General features: G+C 53.0%; 2 protein-coding genes across 3 annotated transcripts; one reads left to right on the forward strand and one right to left on the reverse strand.

The window, feature by feature from the left end:
- Positions 1–138: 138 nt before the first annotated feature.
- Positions 139–10337, reverse strand: ZMAT2 (zinc finger matrin-type 2). Its single transcript, XM_074838828.1, has 6 exons — positions 10261–10337; positions 7194–7287; positions 6575–6698; positions 5362–5435; positions 2509–2654; positions 139–997 (listed from the first exon to the last, which is right to left on the reverse strand). Exons 1-6 carry the CDS (start codon positions 10276–10278, stop codon positions 854–856), a joined length of 600 nt encoding a protein of 199 aa, XP_074694929.1. The 5' UTR covers positions 10279–10337; the 3' UTR covers positions 139–853.
- Positions 10267–15636, forward strand: LOC141929418 (histidine--tRNA ligase, cytoplasmic-like). Of its 2 annotated transcripts, XM_074838825.1 has the most exons (12): positions 10267–10645; positions 10740–10859; positions 11300–11395; positions 12151–12276; positions 12435–12542; positions 12720–12818; positions 13139–13232; positions 13389–13516; positions 13617–13859; positions 14641–14757; positions 15037–15183; positions 15429–15636. In XM_074838825.1, the coding sequence occupies exons 1-12, from the start codon at positions 10277–10279 to the stop codon at positions 15483–15485; spliced, it is 1704 nt and encodes a 567-aa protein (XP_074694926.1). In that variant the 5' UTR covers positions 10267–10276; the 3' UTR covers positions 15486–15636. The 2 variants fall into 2 exon arrangements, with proteins under 2 accessions (XP_074694926.1, XP_074694927.1); XM_074838826.1 differs by lacking the exons at positions 11300–11395; positions 12151–12276.
- Positions 15637–15646: the final 10 nt, after the last annotated feature.

Raw genomic sequence — 15646 nt, forward strand, 5'->3', positions numbered from 1 at the left:
CACAAGCCTTGCCTTTGCCTCTGTCAAGGTCCCCAGGTGGCCACCACCAGCTCTGCACAGCTTGGGAGGCAGCAGCAGCTCTTCTCGGTGGGAGGCAGCAGCTCTCAAAACAAAGAAGGAATCAAACTCCCCCCAAAGGACCCATTAAAACGATCCATTTATTTCTGGCAAATTGCACACACCTTTCTTTCATTCGCTCTATCCTAGATCAGTTGTGGGGAGGAATTTTTCCCCCTGCCTTAAAGATATCAAAGTTATGGGACGAAACACAAAGAAAAGCAGGGAAATACCCCTTGCGGATAAAATACACAGGAAAGTTTTGGTGACCCAGACTCCATGCAGCCACCAGCTCTGCTCAGCACAAGCCATAAAGATGCAGGTTGTACCGCTCAACACCGCTCGCTGCGGCACATCTCCTCAGTTACATGATCCAAAAAGAAAGGGGATCACCCCCAGCATCTCAAATACACAGCCCGGTTGACAACTAGAACAACCAGGGCCTGCAACAACACCGCCTGGTTGACAGCTAGATTAATCCTGAACCAGGCCATCTGTACAGAACTGTTGCGTTTTATTGACACAAAAACGTACCCAGCAGAACACTTCCCTGCACGCACAAGGCCACAGAGCAGTGATGAGCAGCCAGATCTAGGACACAGAAGGAGATGGGAAGCTAATGACAGGCGGAGCTTGTTCTGCAGCACAGGTAGAGCATGGAATCGCTTTTTGACTCCTCCAGCCAATTTCTACTGGGAGATTTACATACAGGTCCTCAATCAAGTCTTTTAAGAGTTATCCAGAGTCCCCTGGGTAAAAACAATCTGTTTCAAGAAAGAGGAGAGTCCAGAGCTGCTCAGTGATTCTTTTTGGTTGAGCCGAAACCAGAGAAACCCATCACAGCTGCCATTTCATCATCCTCTTCAAACGTCAGATCTTCCTCTGCCCGCCTCTTCTTCTCTCTCTGCTTCTCCTTCTTGTAGGCTTTGGCCTTCTCCTCCTGCAGCAAGGGACAGAACAGCAAAATAATCTGAACCTCCTGAGCTAAGTAAGCTTTTGAGACACCAGGCACTGCACAGTTAACCCAAGTCCTACCAACAGCACCCAAAGTTGTGTCTGAGGAAATAAAACAGCCAGCAGAAATCCCAGCTGTCTCCTCCTCCAAGGTTTCCCCACTATCTCCAGACCACCCCACCCACCACCCCAAGAGCAGAGTAAGACACACAAGATGTAGTCAAAAAGAAGTGTTACAAAACTCTCTCTTCTGAACAAACATCAGAAGTTTCATCTGGAGTCAATGCTGAGGCAAGAAGGAGCTGGTTTTAAAGCAGGAGGCCTTTTCCTCGTACGATGCCCCGTTGCAGTGACTGTGATGCTGAACGTTGCTGCCTGTTGGCTCTCAGCCTGGCAGAGTGACAGCTGCTCACCGGAGCAGAAGCTGAAGCTCTGAGCAGCTTTGGGGGGTTCTGGCATCAAAGAGTTTGCACTGTTCTAATCAAAGTGTTTTGCTCTGCAAGGATCACAAACCCTGGAACGGTGCCAGGCTTGTACCGGGTGACACAGAAGCATGGCTTCAGCTCCCAACTTAGCAACTGCTCCTGCCATTCCCATCACCGTCCACTGCGCCGCAGCTATGCCCTGGAGAAAGCTACACCAAGAGTTGCTGCTGATTTCTTTGTTACCACACATTGACTGGCAGCAGCTGTTCAACCCACAGCACTCCCCACACTGCTGGGGCATCTGTCTCCTACCTCCCCCAAATAGATCAGGCTCGGCAGCACCAAAGCCTGCTCAAGAGCAGAGCACAGGACTGCTCTGTGTGCAGCCCGACAGAGCACCCCTGCAGGGAAGCAAAGCTCAGGGCTTGGGCAGGGAGACTCAAACAGGCAGCAGTTTTTACTGTTTGGTTGTTACGTGACTGTTGATGGAGGTGAAGCATCCATAGAAGCTCAACTGTCAGAACTTTGTCAGGTTTTCAAATAAACTTCATCTTCATGTCAGGGGACTGACACCTAAGTCCAGGGTTGAGAGGAATCTGCTGTCTTTCACTGCCTCCACACACATCTCACACCACAGTACACCACTCATAAAGCCCTTCCACGCTCGGGGAGGCCTCACAGAAGCAACATGTCACATGGAGAAGGATCCCAGCAATCCTAAGAGCCATGGAAGATAAGGGACAAAGACACAGATCTGCTAATCAGAGCACACATTCAAACACTACTAATGGGAGATAAAAACAGGTGCTTTGTCAGGTTTGTGCTGCTCTCAGTGGAAACCTGAAGCATTAAAAGTTACACAGCAAGAGGAGAAAAGGGTTTCCAGGGACAGCAGCAGCAGACTTTTTAAAAAGCAGACAAAAAAGAAACAAAACCCACTCATAGCAGCAGACAAGAAGCCCATGCTACCAAGAACAAGGCTTCTGTGGAAAAAGATCAGGAACCAGGGTTGATTTCCTCACAAAACATGTTTCTGGGGGGCTTTGCTTCATCACTCGTTGCCCAGACTCACCTCCTCGCGGAGTTCCTTCATCCTCTCCTCAAAGTCATAGTCCTTCTGCTTCTCCTCCATCTTCTTCTTGTTCACCTCAAAGCGTTTCTTCACCTGGTCCAGCGTGGAGCGCTCCACCCGCATGGACATGCCCAGATTTCTCTGGTCTAGAAAACAGGAGTGGAGTCAGCCGTGTTCAGCAATACTCGTGGCCTTTGACAGTCTGCACATAGTCCCCGTCCCTGATCCCAATTTAAGTATTTCAGCACAGCAGCCTCCTCCTGCCTGTCACTGGTCCCCTCAAAGCAGCTTCCAGGGCCAGACTACACTCACACACAAGGCCATTCGCCCTCGAGGCTCGGTGCTTCAAGCTGAGGGAAGCGCAGGGACTCGCAGGCCACCCACGGCTCAAAGCGCAGGCAGCGGCGCTGCCTCCCGTCTTCCTGAGCGTCGGAGCCCGGTACAGCCCAGATTCAGGGACTCCCCGCCACGCCACGTCTCACCGCGGCCGTGCCAGGTAACCCAGAGCCAGCCTGGGGAGTGTGACACAGCAGTGCCTCCTCCCACAGAGAGGTACGCGCTGTCTGTCCTCATCTGGTCCCAAAATTCCTACGGACCGGGATGCCTTAGAGTTGGGCTTGTTCAGCCTGGAAAAGAGAAGGCTCCGGGGAGACCTCATAGTGGCCTTCCAGTACCTGAAGGGCGCCTACAAGAAGGCTGGGGAGGGACTTTTTACAATGGACTGTAATGACAGGACGAGGCGTAATGGGTGGAAGCTGAGGGAGGGGAGGTTTAGATTAAATATAAGGAAGAAGTTTTTTACTGTGAGGGTGGTGAGGCACTGGAACAGGTTGCCCAAGGAGGTTGTGGATGCTCCATCCCTGGAAATGTTCAGAGCCAGGTTGGATGGAGCCTTGAGCAACCTGATCTAGTGGGAGGTGTCCCTGCCCATGGCAGGGGAGTTGGAACCAGACGATCTTTGAGGTCCCTTCCAACCCAAACCATTCTGTGATTCTATGATTCTCTGTCCGAGGGGATGGGCTGTAGGAGGACACCGTAACCCAAACCAGGCAGTGACTGCGACAATCTGTACATGACTTGTAACAAGAAAGAGGATACAGCCTATTCTTTTACGATTCCCTATTAGGATGCTCCCCATCACGTTGGTGTTCTGATGCTTCAGGAAACTGAAGCTTGGAGCAGTGATAACAAAAAAGGTTGGAGTGTTGAAAAAGAAGCCAGAATAAAACTGACAGGCTGGCATCTCTCAGCTGTGGGTGAAGCTAAACAAGACATCAGTGGCACTCAGTCAGAGATCCTGATTACACAGGACATTTTTAGCTAAAGTAGAGACATGAAATATTAAGCCAGGCCTCTGTTTCAGCAGCTCTTTAGAGCAGATTCCCAGGTTTCCACTCATGAGTAAGCCAATGTCTCCGACCCACCCTGCCTGGTGGATCCAAACAGCCTGTGGCTCCAGCAGCCATGCACAGGTTTGTCCCAGGGATGCAGCAGCACTTGGAAGCTCAAACTACACACCAGGAACTAGTAAGAGGGCTGTCAAGAACAAGCAGGTTTCAGCCAGATTTATGGCCTGGATCAAAAGCTCCCAAACTTACTCTGTAAATCATATTGTACTGAAGAGCTATGTGGCATCAGCGACTTCCCAGTCCCAGCTCAACCCTTCATCTCAGGCCTATACACAAAGTCATGGCAGGATTTTTGCTTCCAGATTCTCTCATATGGACTTATCGCTAATCTCCCAACATGTCCAACAAGGCACTTCAGCGTCCTCCTCCCACTCCCATAAAAGCACAGGGCTTTAACGCACTGGGTTTTCTTTTCCTAGCTATAGAAAACTGGCCCTCAGGTCCTCTTCTGAACCCCCCATTTGTCAAAGGTTCACACACCAAGTGTGCAGGTCTGGACCGCATTCATCGCTGCCTTTTTGTAAAGGGGCCATTTGTAAACTTGCACAGGGAGCTAAAACCACCTCCATGGGCAGAAGAACACGGTAAGAGCTTGCCAGTGCGTCCTGCTGCTCCTTTACTTTCTCCACTTTCCCCACTCTCTGAACACATCAAGAAGCAGCAATGCCCACAGCTGTGGAATGAGTCAGTTCAACAAGGGTACAGTCCTCTTTTTCAAGTGAAACACAGTAAGGGAACAGACTGATAAACGGGGAATTCTTTTCTCTTGTATTTATCTTGGCCTAAGTTAACTCCATCATTACAGCAATGGAGAGAAGAACCAGAGATAGGTAAAGGACAATAAAACCACCACACTGCTGGACCCAACTCTGGGGTCAAACTGCCCCACTCCTGTCTCCGCTCATCCTCAGCAAACCACAGCCTCCATCCTTGTAAACTCTGACCCATGCTCTGCAGCTCAGGGATCAGCTAGTTTTGAGCTTCACACTCAACTTTAACAAAGAGAAGCTTCCGCTCTAAAAAGTGGCTAGTCCCATACCTTTTACTTATCTAAAAATTTCTTTCAAGTATCAGTGCTGTAAAAAAGCACCTCTCCAGATTTTTGGTGGAGACATCAGGACTTGCTGGCCCTGGGCTTCTCGCAGAGTAGACACTCTGAGCGGGCAAAATACGTCCCCCTAACCAGAGGAAACTCATCACTATTTCTTCTGGGTTTATTCCATGAAAACAGTCCAGCACCCTGGAAGGTGCCAGGACATAAAGGCAGCACCTCCACAGCTCTCATGAGCAACCTGCCTCCATCCTGATCTCCGAAGCACACTTTGATCCACGTCTAAGCGTTCAGCCCTCAGACAGTGGTGAGGCATGAAGGGAACAGCCCAGAGTGCTGCAGCAGCCCTTCAACTCCACAAACCCTCCAACAAGGCAGAAAAGTTATCCTTACGTTTTTTGCCATTGATGTGATCCAAGAAGTTAATGGAGTCTTTCACCACGCAGTCACATACGTTACAGTAATATCTGGCAGAAGAGAGAGAAAGAATTAACTCCAAAGCATGAGACAAACCTCGTATCACACAACAGCCGTTTAAGATAATCCACAATGTGAAATCTGCGTATGTCACTTGGGATACGGGTCCTTTCTCCAGGGCAAGAGGGAAGCTGCTTCCATTGCAGAGCACCCCAGTGAAAAGAAGTGTGCAAGGGCACACCCCAGATCGACACAGCTGCCCGGGTTAACACTGGAGGTACCAACCCTTATGCAGGCGCCACTCTGACAGACGACAGGAACTGAATTACGAGATGATCTGTAACACCTCAGCCACAGCATCTTCCCCTTCCAGTCACAACCAACAGGGTGGGATGAACTCTGCGACACCGCAGGGCTCGGCTGTCCTCCCCTGAGGCAGGACTGGCCATGCAGCCCAGGTTTCCAGACTGCAGCCTGCTGAAGGCTCTGACCTGGCTGCAAGGTAAGTGTCCTCCCATCCACATCACCTTGCAGCAGCAACTCCCTGCTCCATACAGCAGCGCTTGCTGCCCACCTTAAGAGCTGTGGCAAAACCCAGCCAGGGCCTGCACTTCCACCCCTGGATGCCGCTTGGGGCTGCGCATCCCCCGGCACTGCTGGCTGTGATGGTGAGACACTAACAGACTTACTCTTACGATGGCACAAACTTAATGTATTCTTTTCAACCTCTCAGTGGCTTAGGATGAACTAAGAATCCTTTCAGCATTTGGCCAAACACGATCCACACAAACAGTAGCCAAATATCATTCCTATGGACAGGTATTTGGATGTTTCTCACATTCTCAGTGCACAGAAACTCAAATCAAGAGCAGGTAGGGTCTCACTGCAAGCAGGTCTCCTGGCTAACAAAACCCAAGCGGGCAGCAGAGATCTGCCTCAGTTGTTTCTACAGGTGGGCAAAGCAACATTGATATCAAGAATGTCAGAAAGGGCTCAGCCTGCTGCGTCTCTTCCATACATCACCCCAGAAGACCCAGTTTCGGTGCAATACAGTGCAGCACCACTGCACCAGGCTCAAAACGCAGGAGGAAATCATCACCTGGTGCACGGTAAGGGCTCACTGCTGCATCACAGCCCCCTGATCTCACCAGCACAACCCTGAGACTCCAACAAGAAGACCACAACCTACCCTCCCATCTCTGACTGCGGGGTAGTTTTGGTGATGACAATGGTTTTCCCCAGCTTCGATTCCAGGTCCACTTTGTAGTCTCGGTGCCGCAGAAGTTCCCTTTTGACAGGCTGAGCTGGTTTGCCTAGGACATATGCAAAAAACCAAACTTTATCAGAAAAGGTCAAACTTGACGTGCTGGATTTCACATTGCCCTTGATGAAGAGGGGCCTGCTGGGAACTTGGGAACTAATTGATTCATGCAGAAATTGCACCTTTTTTAAAAAAAATTTCCTCCTCACTACTTTGTGGTTCCTATTAGAACCAGGTAGATCTGTGAGGTATCTTCAGCTCTCACTTGGGTCATATTCTGAGATCTCCTTGTTACTAGGGGCTGATTGTTCCTCTCCCTCCCCAAAGAACACACAGACAGAGGTAAAGGTTCTCAGTAATTACTTTTGTCAAAAAAACACATTCAGTGGCAAGCACAGGAGAAAGGATCGGAGCAAGCCAGCCCTGAATTGCTGCTATTTCCCTCTGGGATTTCACTTCTAGCTGCTCTCTCCCTCTCAAACTCAAAGGGTTTGGGTGACTCACTGCCAAATGAGCAAAGCTTGCCTGGAGTCAGTACACTACGCACCATCTTTCTTTTCTCTCTCTTCTGTGAGCCGCTTCTCTGCAAGTTTCTCATATTCATCTTTGTCCCACTTTCGGCGGAAGTCCAAGTTCTTAGTCTGAGAAGGAAACAAAGTGTATTAACATTTATTATACAGTTTGACTAGCTCTGAGGGGAGACTGGGGAAAGAAGTAGAATCACTTGGCCTGTGAGGCTACAGCAGTAAATTAGGGGCACTACATTTTATCCCCATGTCCTCTGTCTTCATATCTAGGAATTATGGATGTATCTTAAGAGAATAACACTCAGCATGACTATATCTACTTCTTCTAGAAGGATTTCTGAGAAAAGTAATGAGTTTATCTTAAGAGCTCCTAAGATGATCACTCAGCCTTTCGCTTTGAAAAACAGACACAAACGGGATTTAAACCCATTGATCTAAGACCTCAGAAGTGCCACCTGACAAACACAGCACAGTCATTAGCAGGTTACACATACTTCTTCCAAAAGTCAGTTAAATCCAAGTTGCAAATATCAGATGAGGAAGCTGTGAAACACAACATAAGCTACAAAGAGTTTGATTAAAATGCAGGAGTAGGGAGGGCTGTGTATACCTGCTCTCAAAGAGATCAGCAGTATGTCTGTGCATTACAGGAATCAAAGCACTGTTTGCTACGAAATCATAGGAACCCGTACAGGTTTTTCAAGCCAGACACATGTACGAGCAAACCAGAAAAAGCTCCAAAACACCCATCTGTCGAAGAAGGGTGTGGAGACACCAGGGAAGCACCTGTACGAAACGCACGGTGAGCCGTCCCACTCCTGCAGCTTCACACTGCAGGGAAGGGAAGAAACACCTCTGAGGCAGACTGGCCCTTCGTCAGCTCCCCAGAGCACTCTACACTGACAGCAACCAGATAAGTTGCAGGAAGGAAAGCTGAATTCAGGTGAAGTTGGCACTAAAGAATATAAAAACTATTCTTTTTAGGGGGGATTTTTACCTAGTCACCAATGCTGAGGGCAGAAGTGACTGGACAAGAACCCCATTTCCATTCAACCCTCCTCTCACCAGACCAGCACAGCCTCTTCCCAGTGTCTGTCCCGTGTGCAGTTAAGGCCCCTGCACCTGCTAATGGCCATGGCTTACAACTCAGACACTTCTTTATTTTCTTGAGAACTCTTGTTTGGTTAGAAAGCTGCATTTCACTTGGTACAGCAGTGAGAGGCTCTCAGTTTCATATTAAAAAAAGGATGGATGTATTTTAAAACACCTCTGGGAAAGAAGGACCCCCACATGCCCCACCGCCATCTCCGCTCAGCCAAATCAAGAATCCAATCACAATCCAAAGGAAATAAATCCCATTTGAAGCTATAGCAGCAGCACAGTCATTTAACGTTTTCTCCTCTGGCAATCCTTCAAATGGAACGAACAACTACTGATAGGAATGAAAATGCCTTAGGGAGGCGTAGAAAAATTCTCATTTATTCCCAGAGCTTCTTAAGCAGTTTAAGCATGTCATAACAGGTTTTATTAACCACCCTAAGCAAAAGAAAAGAAAATATCACAGAGTGTAAATTAACGTTTGGGGGTATTTTCCACAATCTAGACTCTCCTGCATACCAGCGCATTATCACAAATCATAGCTGGTGGGAGCCCAGGGAGGAGGTGATTTACTTGCTGCTTCACTCTGCTGTTGTCATAAAAGGCAAGGAGTCTTTTGCAGCTCTTTTACTAATCTCTCTCATCCAGGCACAGGGAAAGAAATTAAACCCAACTGCGAAACAAGATCTTGGCTAGACATTATCTGAAGGAACTTTCCTTAATTGGTCTGGTGGAGGCAGGGGTGGCTGCAAACCCTAAAATATCTAAGAAGTGCTTTGAGGGACAATTTCCCAAATAAGTAACAACAGTTAAAAACCAGAAGTGCCCCATAACCTCCTGATCCTTGTGGAGACAGACATTGAATGATCTGCCCAGTATCAGCATCAAAGCCTACAAAATACAGGAGTCTCAAGTCTGGCTCAACCTAACAGGAACACAACCGCCTGCAGCTGAGAATAAAGCACAGGCCCCATCTCACTCCCAGGCAGACATCCTGCTCTTAACCTCTCTCAGCAAGTGGCTTCACGTGAAGGAAAATCAGCCAAGAAAGCAGAAAAACACAGCCCCTCTGGTGCTGACAGCTGTCTGGGGTATTACTGGAGGTGTTTAAACGAGTCTGGTTCCCCATTCAGGCTACACCAATGGCATCCACCTCACTCATCCAATCTCAGCATTCCCAACACCAAATCCTGTGGGATCCATACAGCAGAAAGACATCACTGCCACGCTACACAAACCAAGCAACACCAATAAAATAATCAAGTTACACAGGAGTCATCAGAGACTCCAGAATCACAGTCACAGAAAGGGTGGTTTCTCCATGCAGGGCAGAGAGCAGCAAGCAGCAACTTCAGCAGGACAGCATGACAGCCTACCGGGAAGCAGGCAACCCTTTCCCAGAGCAGCTGAGAAGCAACAGGGCAGGACAAGAGAAGGAACAGAAGGAGCGAGCTGCCTGCACCGCCATCGCCCAGTCCCAAGAGGCCCCTGGGATGGGCAGGTCTCCCCCGGGGGGCTGGAGGTGGGTGGGCACCCTCACCGCGGGAGTTGGGGCAGGTTCAGATCTCCTCACGCCGCCTAGTTGAAATAGGGGCTCCCACGGGGGAAGCCTGGCCCTAGGAAGGGAATATGAGGGTGGGGTCCACCCCCTTTCTAGCCCTGAAAGCATCAGCGCCTCTCAGGGGACCCCAAATCTCCCACCGCCCACACACAGAGGGCACAGCGGTGTGGAAAGCAGGGATGGGCCTCCCCACATGCCCCCACCCACCGGGGCATCCCCGGCCCCACCACAGCCCCACCCGAGGGGTCCCTCCCACCGGGGCCTGGCAGCAGGCCCCGAGCGCGGCCTGGCCGCAGCGGGGCAGCCCTTCCCGCCGCCTGTCCCTCCAGAGCGGCCCCAGCAGTCACAGCCCTACCCCTAGCACAGCCCAGAGCCTACCGAGCCAAAGAGAAAGCGACGGGCGTGGCCCCACCGCCGCCAGTACTTACCCCGCTGCCCGACGCCATGTTGAGGGTGCGAGCGACAAGGGAACGGAAACTGTCGCGCGGTGGCGCCCGGGCCGTAAAGCGAGGCAGTCCGCCCGGGCACCACCGAGTGCCCGCCGCCCGGCCTAGAGCGGCGCGAGGCGGCGGTGCCGGGCTATCACGTGACCCGGCCCTTCCGGGCTCTCCGGGACCGGCTATGCTGCGGCTGCTCGCCGCCGGGTGCCTGCTGCCCGCGGGCCCGGCGAGCTGCTCCCGGGCCTGGCTGCCCCGTCCCCCGGGGCCGGCCAGTGGCCGCGGCCTCCTGTCCCGGCAGGGGCGGGCAGCGGCGGGCTCGGCCGGTGGCGGCGGCGGCGGCGGCGGGCAGGTCCCGGCTCTGAAGACGCCCAAGGTAACGGCGGGGAGCGGGGGCCGTGCCGGCGGTTACCGGGTGTTGTTCCTCTGCTCCGCCCTTGCGCTGACGACCGCTCTCCGTCCCGGGCCAGGGCACCCGCGACCACTCCCCCGTCCACGTGGTGCTCCGCGACCGGCTCCTCGCCGCCGTGGTGGCCTGCTTCAAGCGGCACGGGGCGGCCGCCATCGACACCCCCGTGCTGGAGCTGCGGGTGAGGCGGTGGCGGGATCCCCCACTCCTCCCTGGTGTGGGGGGTGACCCCCCACTGGGCCTGTGGGACCCCCGGCTGCTCCCCTGGGGGGCTGTGGGGTCCCCTCCTCCTCCCGTGGGGCTGGGGAGCACCTCCTTTCCCCGGGGCTGAGGGGCAGGTTTGGGGCAGGGCAGGGCTGGGGGATACCCCCGTGTGGGACATGGCGGGGGGGCAGCCGTGATAGTCCCTCTTGGGTCCCTGTTATGTGGGGGGATGGGCCCCCCCCCTTCTGCCCCAGGTCAGAGGGGGGATGTGCGTCATGTCCTCCCCACTCTGCTTGACTGATGGGGGTTGGGGGGAAGGGATGGGCTCTGTGGTCTGTCCCCCATCCTGGGGGGACCCTGCGCCCCAGAGTCACTCTGGTCCTTTGCTGCCCTGACAGCCCTCTCGCTTCTCCCCAGGAGATGCTGATAGGGAGGTACGGGGAGGGCGCGAAGCTCATCTACGAGCTGCAGGACCAGGGAGGGGAGCTGCTGGCCCTGCGCTACGACCTGACCGTATCCTGCACTCGCCCTGTGGCTCTTGCGGAGGGGACAGTGGCACACCGAGGTCGCTGCCACCTCCGCCTTGTTGGGTCACCCTTGCCCTGCCTGCAGGTCCTATCAGGGCGATGGAAACCCCCTTTCCTGCTGAGTGTGGACACCCCAGTGGGTCTGGCTGTCGTCGGCATGCCCCCACCTCAAGCCACCCCACAGCCAGTCCCAGGTCCACAGCAAAGTGGCCCTCTCTTCCATGGGCTGTGGGCATGCACCAGTATGTTCTACTGTACTGGTTTTACCTCCTCCCAGTTACAGTCTGCACCTCTGTGTGCTCCTGTCCTGCCCATCCCACCTTTCCAGTGCCTCAGTAGTTCTGGAAGAGCAGCAGTCGTTGCTGCAGGTACAAAGCAGGTGTCCATCGCAGGCCTTCTCCACCTCCATGTGTCTCCAAAAAGCTCTCCTCCTTAACATCTGTACGTCTGTGCTGGTTGTTGAATTCTCTCTCATCGCACCGTAAGAGGGCAAAATGACCCAGCAAAGGTCTGTGTTTGCGAGGTATTGATTCACTGTGGTTCAGAAGGAGGCGATGGAGTTGTCCTGGTGTTGGAGGAGCTCAGTGTGGTTCATTGTACGTGTCGTCAGCCTGGGCTGATGATCTCCCTGGAGATCGGGGAGCAGCTGGCAAAGCAAAAGGGAGACAGGGCGCTTTGGGGTTCAGCTTTCTGCAGCTCAGGAGATCTCCACGTTCCTGTCCTTAACTCCTCAGCCCCCAGGTGCCCTTTGCTCGCTATTTGGCGATGAACAAGATCACCAACATGAAGCGCTACCATGTTGCTAAGGTGTACAGGCGGGACAACCCGGCCACGACCAGGGGCCGTTACAGGGAGTTCTACCAGTGTGTGAGTGTTGTGGTGACTGCCGCACGCCAGGCAGGAGGGCGCGGGGGACTGGCGTGGGTTTTACTGCCTTCAGCTGCCGCGGGGCTGTGTGGTATGCCTTGTGGAACTGAAGCACCTCAGCTGTGCCAGGAGCCTCTTGCCGCTTCTTTTGCCCCCAGGATTTTGACATCGCTGGCCAGTTCGACCCGATGATTCCTGATGCCGAGTGCCTGAAGATCGTGCACGAGATCCTGAGTGACCTGCAGCTCGGGGACTTCCTCATTAGGGTGAGATCAGAGCCAAGCGGTTTTCATACCTCTGTGCCTTCCCTTCCCATGGGATTGAGGCGCTGGTGAAAAGGCACGAGGAAATGCCAATAGCTGCAGCTTCCCACACTGCTGGGGCAAGAAGAAATGGCAGCGAGGGGATCTCCCCTGAACTAAGCATGGCTGTCCCACCCCCAGGTCAATCATCGACAGATTTTGAACGGTGTGTTCGCTGTCTGTGGCATCCCAGAGAGCAAGTTCATAACTACTTGTTCCACCGTGGACAAGCTGGACAAGGTAAGCATTGTGCTTGTGGGGAGATTGCTTCCAGTCCTGGGGGGTGGATGTCTTGGGCTGGGCAGCTTCACAGCTGTTCTCATCATAAAGAGGTTCACAACAGCTAAGTTGTTAGTGTTTGTAAAGGATCTGGGGATCTCCTGAGCATGGTTAAGAATACAGCCTGGCATTTGCAGCGGTTTCTGTTAACAATTCCTGTGAGACAGACGCGGATCATTAGTGAGATTGCTGACCGCTGTCTTACCGCACGTGTTGTGGATGCATGGGCTGGTGGAGACAGAATGTCCTGCAGCAACGGATGTTCTTTTCTCTGCTTGCAGATGCCGTGGGAAGAAGTGAGGAGCGAGATGGTAGGAGAGAAGGGGCTCTCTCCTGAGGCTGCGGATCGCATCGGGGAGTATGTCCAGCTCCACGGTGAGCACTGCGGGCTCGAGCCCTTGGCCTTGCTCCTCCAGGCCAGGCCGGGAGGGCCGGTGACGGGGGGGCACAGGGCAGCACACACGGCTGGCCGGGCCCGTTGTGGCGGGGGCTGCTGCAGTGGCAGACCCGAGGCCTGACTCGTTCCTACAGGTGGCCTGGACCTGATTGAGCGGCTTCTCCAGGACCCAAAGCTGTCCCAGAACAAGCTGGCCAAGGAGGGGCTGGGGGACATGAAGCTGCTGTTTGAGTACCTCAGCCTGTTTGGCATCACGGGGAAGGTGAGGAGGGGCAGAGGCAGGAGGGGGTGCTGCCCTCGTGCCCGGGCAGCCTGGGCCCCCCGAGTGCGCCCAGCGACGGGCCTTCCCTTGTGTCCTACAGGTCTCTTTCGACTTGAGCCTGGCGCGGGGGCTGGACTATTACACGGGGGTCATCTACGAGGCTGTCCTGCTGCAGCAGGAGAACGACCATGTGGAGGAGCCTGTCAGCGTGGGGAGCGTGGCTGGAGGTGGTCGCTACGACGGGCTGGTGGGGATGTTTGATCCCAAGGGACGGAAGGTGCCCTGTGTGGGGGTCAGCATTGGGATCGAGCGGATCTTCTCCATCCTAGAGCAGAGAGTGGAGGTAGGTGTTGCCTGTGGTGCATGGGAAAGGGTTCTAGGAAGCCAGCTATCATTTATTACAGAGGTCTACAGCTCCATGGTATTTGAGGGGAAAGTATTTTGGGGGGAGGGGGTGGCTCCTCATGCCTGAATGTCCATGTGCAGAAGACAGAGCTCTCTTCTGCAGCCCATCAGGGGCAGCTGAGGGCAGTGTTTTGTAGCAGATGCCAGGGAAGTGTTAGAGATGGGTCCTGGCTCTGGACTTTGTGCCCCAGTCACTTTGCTCTTGTCTCTTGCCTGTGAAGTTTTCTGTCTTGGGGACTGTGAGTTGATGAATTCAGTAACAGCTCTGGCACTTGCTCTCTGCAATGAGCACCCTGGGAAAGCCTGTGAGGAAATTCATCGCTCTGCATTTAGTTCTGAGCTTGCAATTCATAACAAGTGAGGCTGAGGCAATGTGTTTGTACCTGAAGAATCAAAGGAGACATTGGAAAGCTGTCCAGGTCCCCTCCAGGAGGACGGCCAAGGTCCCACAAGAACAGCAGCACATGATTAAGTAGTGTGTTGCAATGCAGATTCTCTGGGGGGACTCAAACATGCCCAGGTTATCTTATCTGTGCACTCTTTTTGCTTCTGGAAGGTTAGGCTTGCTCAGTAACATCCCCTGAATAGTGATGGTTAGCTTTTAAGTATACTTGTTTTGAGGAGCTAAGTTAAGGTCTGAAGGTAAGGTGAGATGAGCTGTTGCAAGCTGCAGATTCCCTCAGAGCCAGTCACTGCCACAAGCGTGTCTGTCCCTGCAGGCTTCTGGGGAGAAAGTTCGAACGACTGAGACACAAGTGCTGGTGGCCACACCTCATAAACACTTAATCGCTGCAAGACTGAAGCTCATCTCCGAGCTGTGGGATGCAGGGATCAAGGTAAAGTAGGGACTTGGGCTTGGCAATGGTATGGGTGACAGAGGGAGAGCCTGAAGGGAGCTGTAGCACAGCAAGACCAACTCCATTAGTTGTGTGTCTCTTCAAGATCTGGGCCTGTCTCAGATCTAGCAAACAGAGAAGAACAGTCAAGAGCACTAAAGGCAACTGCTTGCTGCAGGAATAGTGAGGCAGAGTTTTCTCTGGGGTTTTGGTACTGGCTGTTTCGCTCCAAGATCCATCAGAGCAAGTTTGCATTAATGATTCACCACTCCCCCCTAGGCAGAGATGCTGTACAAGAAGGATCCTAAACTGCTGAAGCAGCTGCAGTATTGTGAGGACACGGGGATCCCCCTTGCTGCCATTGTAGGAGAGCAAGAGCTGACAGATGGAGTTGTCAAGCTGCGAGATGTCGCAACAAGAGAGGAGGTGAGAATGCCTTTTTACACCGGGTTTCAAAAGTGCTTCCAAAATCTAGAGATTACTGAAAGGCTCTGGGTTTTCCCTCAGTGATGTTGTTCCTTTGGGGAGCTGTAGCACAGATCTGTCAGGTGACTGCTCCAGAAAACTAGTCACAAACTGTGTTGGTATCGACAGCAAGTCCTTAGGGCCAGTTCGAACTGTGCTCTGCTCAGGGTTCCAGTGCTGCTACCTCTTCTCTGTTTGCTTTGTAGGTTGATATCCCAAGAGAAAAGCTTGTCAATGAGATCAGAAGAAGGCTGGAGCCCTAGGACTCTTCTGGCCAGAGCTGCTTGGCTGAGCTGCTGTACAACTGGAATCCTCCAGTGCCCTTAGCCACTCACTTCCCGCTGAAGTCTGCTCACCATCTGCTAGCCTGAGGCTCAGCTGCCCGGGCTAAGGCAGTGTCAGCACAGGGCAAGGAGCAAGCGGT

This window comes from Strix aluco, chromosome 13 (assembly GCF_031877795.1).
Source record: "Strix aluco isolate bStrAlu1 chromosome 13, bStrAlu1.hap1, whole genome shotgun sequence".
NCBI classification, from domain to species: domain Eukaryota; kingdom Metazoa; phylum Chordata; class Aves; order Strigiformes; family Strigidae; genus Strix; species Strix aluco.

Excerpts from the sequence above, each read along its gene's own strand:
- LOC141929418 (XM_074838825.1), top strand. The coding sequence starts at position 10,277 with ATGTTGAGGGTGCGAGCGACAAGGGAACGGAAACTGTCGCGCGGTGGC. Across the intron at positions 11,396-12,150 it reads CCCTGCGCTACGACCTGACC|GTGCCCTTTGCTCGCTATTT; the intron begins GTATCCTGCACT and ends CTCAGCCCCCAG. Across the intron at positions 13,233-13,388 it reads GGAGTATGTCCAGCTCCACG|GTGGCCTGGACCTGATTGAG; the intron begins GTGAGCACTGCG and ends TCGTTCCTACAG.
- ZMAT2 (XM_074838828.1), bottom strand. Across the intron at positions 5,436-6,574 it reads CCGCAGTCAGAGATGGGAGG|ATATTACTGTAACGTATGTG; the intron begins GTAGGTTGTGGT and ends CTCTTCTGCCAG. Across the intron at positions 998-2,508 it reads TGAAGGAACTCCGCGAGGAG|GAGGAGAAGGCCAAAGCCTA; the intron begins GTGAGTCTGGGC and ends CCCTTGCTGCAG.